Source organism: Myotis davidii, unplaced genomic scaffold (genome assembly GCF_000327345.1).
Source record: "Myotis davidii unplaced genomic scaffold, ASM32734v1 scaffold2975, whole genome shotgun sequence".
Classification (NCBI taxonomy): Eukaryota; Metazoa; Chordata; class Mammalia; order Chiroptera; family Vespertilionidae; genus Myotis; species Myotis davidii.
The window spans coordinates 12,155-14,234 of record NW_006286016.1 but is presented as its reverse complement, the minus strand read 5'-3'; the positions used below and the strand labels follow the sequence as shown (position 1 = coordinate 14,234).

Sequence of the window (2,080 nt, the reverse complement as noted above, 5' to 3'; positions counted from 1 at the left end):
CCCTCCCCTCTCCCCCTGTAGATGCTGTGGCTGCTGGTCCTGACTCTCCCCAGTCTGGGGGGCTCCGTACCTGTGACCTCAGGTGGGTCCTGACCCCCAAGCCTGGCTTTTCTCCTAACCCCTGACTGACCTCTCAGAGGCCGCCCCTGGGATGGGTGGCGATCCCCCTCTGAGGGTGACTCTGGGAGGGACTGAGGATGGGGCCATGCTGAGTGCCGGGCAGCGGTGCCTGGGTCCCTGATGGCTCCTCCTCTGCTTCCCCAGATCCTGGCCCAGGGACTGAGCTGGTGGGCATCATGGGGGGGCATGATGCTGCCGATGGGAACTGGCCATGGCAGGTGGGTCTGTGGGTCAGGAATCAAACAAGTTCAAAGTGGCATCTCACTTGTGGGGGCTCCCTCATCCACCCCCAGTGGGTGCTGACCGCTGCCCACTGCATTCCAGGGTAAGTCCCTACTCTGCCATCAGCCGGTGGAAGGGGTGGGGGTGGACAATGTCAGGAGGCATGTGATGTGTGTTGGGGGCAGATCCTGGGCTGAGTGGCTGCAGATGCCCCACCGGAATTCAGCTTCCTGGCGCTCCCCTTGCCCACCACAGAGGGGAGGTCTCTGGGCTCTGAGGGGCTGGCCCACTCCCTGCCACAGCCTCTCAGACGCCTTTGCCCTTCTGTTCCCAGGAGAAACCCAGTGACTCGGCACTTTAAGGTCCAACTAGGACGACTGAGACGCTCATACAATGACAGTGTGCAGGTGGCCAGGATCATCCGCCACCCCAAGTACAGGCTTGAAAAAGGAGCAAAAGGTGGGGCGGACGTGGCACTTCTCAAACTGGAGGCCCCCGTGCGACCATCTAAGCGTGTCAACTGGATCCGCCTCACGCCAGCCTCCTCCGAATTCCCCCCAGGCACACGGTGCTGGGTGACTGGCTGGGGCGACATTGCTTTTCAGGGTAAGAACCCGAACCAGGATGACACCGGGCGATGCAGGGGGCTGGCCGGGCTTTACCGAGGAGGCTCAGCTGGGGCCTGAGTTGGGGTCCCTCCGGGGTCTTCCTTGGGTGTAGGAGGCAGACAGCTCGAGAGGAGTCTATCAGGAGCGGAGACGAAAGTAGCAAGAGTGAGGCATGGCCATGGGCATCTTTTTTTTAAAAAATATCACCCAAGGATATTTTTTCCATTGGTTTTTAGACAGAGTGGAAGGGAGAAGGTGAGAGAAACATCGATGTGAGAGACATAGCTATCAATTGTCTTCCCGACTGGGGCTGGGGATTGAATATGCAACCCAGGTACTTGCCCTTGACAAAGAATCAAACCTGGGACCTTTCAGGCCAGTGCTCTCACCACTGGAAACACAGGCCAGGGTGCCATGGGCATTTCACTCCCTCACTCTGCACCAGGCCCTGTGTCTCCCCTTCTGGGGGTCCCCGTTCTCCCTGAGTCTCAATAGTGGGATGGAGAACGAGGAGGGAGAACCTCAGTGACGAGCTCAAGGATTCACTATTAAATGCACAAAGTCAAATTTGACAGTAGGGCCGCTCACTCTGCATTTCTTGGGGGAAAGCACTTGCTCTGATTTTTCCCAATAAAAATTATTTGTGGATAAAAATGTATTTCTCTGTTTCTTTTTGGAGCTTGGTGCCCACAGTGTCAGCCTAGAGATTATCAGCCCATTGGCCTAGAGGGAACCCAGACAGTTGGGGTCTTGGGTGACTCCCTGGGTCCCCCTGGGGGCACTGAGGCTCAGCGTGTGGTTCTAGAACCTGCGGCCTGTGACCCGGGGCCTGTTGTACGCCCCCTCAGGACCACAGGTTCACTGGGCTTCTTCTCACAGTGCCGCTGCTGCCCAAAAATCTGCAGGAGGTGGAGGTCCCCATCGTGGCAGATGAGATCTGTCTTTGGCAATACCTCAAGATTGGCAAGGTTATCAAGGACGACATGTTGTGTGCCGGGAGCTGGGGCCGGGACTCCTGCCAGGTGAGACCCCCAGACTGTGGCCTCCGTCCATTGCTCCTGCCTGCAGGGGCCCTGGGTCATGACTGTGTTTCCAGTCTCCTGGCTCTCACCACCTTGTTGGGGCTGGGG

At 58.1% G+C, this 2,080-nt stretch overlaps 1 protein-coding gene across 1 annotated transcript in view; it reads left to right on the top strand.

The window, feature by feature from the left end:
- The first annotated feature begins 13 nt into the window (after positions 1 to 13).
- The window catches only part of LOC102763861 (mastin-like), a 3,166-nt gene continuing 1,099 nt past the window's right edge, over positions 14 to 2,080 (top strand). Inside the window, exons 1-4 of the mRNA XM_015559732.1 lie at positions 14 to 82; positions 265 to 445; positions 677 to 948; positions 1,830 to 2,067. Of these exons, the coding sequence (XP_015415218.1) occupies positions 22 to 82; positions 265 to 445; positions 677 to 948; positions 1,830 to 2,067 (752 nt within the window). The 5' untranslated portion in view covers positions 14 to 21. The remainder of the gene's footprint in view (positions 83 to 264; positions 446 to 676; positions 949 to 1,829; positions 2,068 to 2,080) is intronic.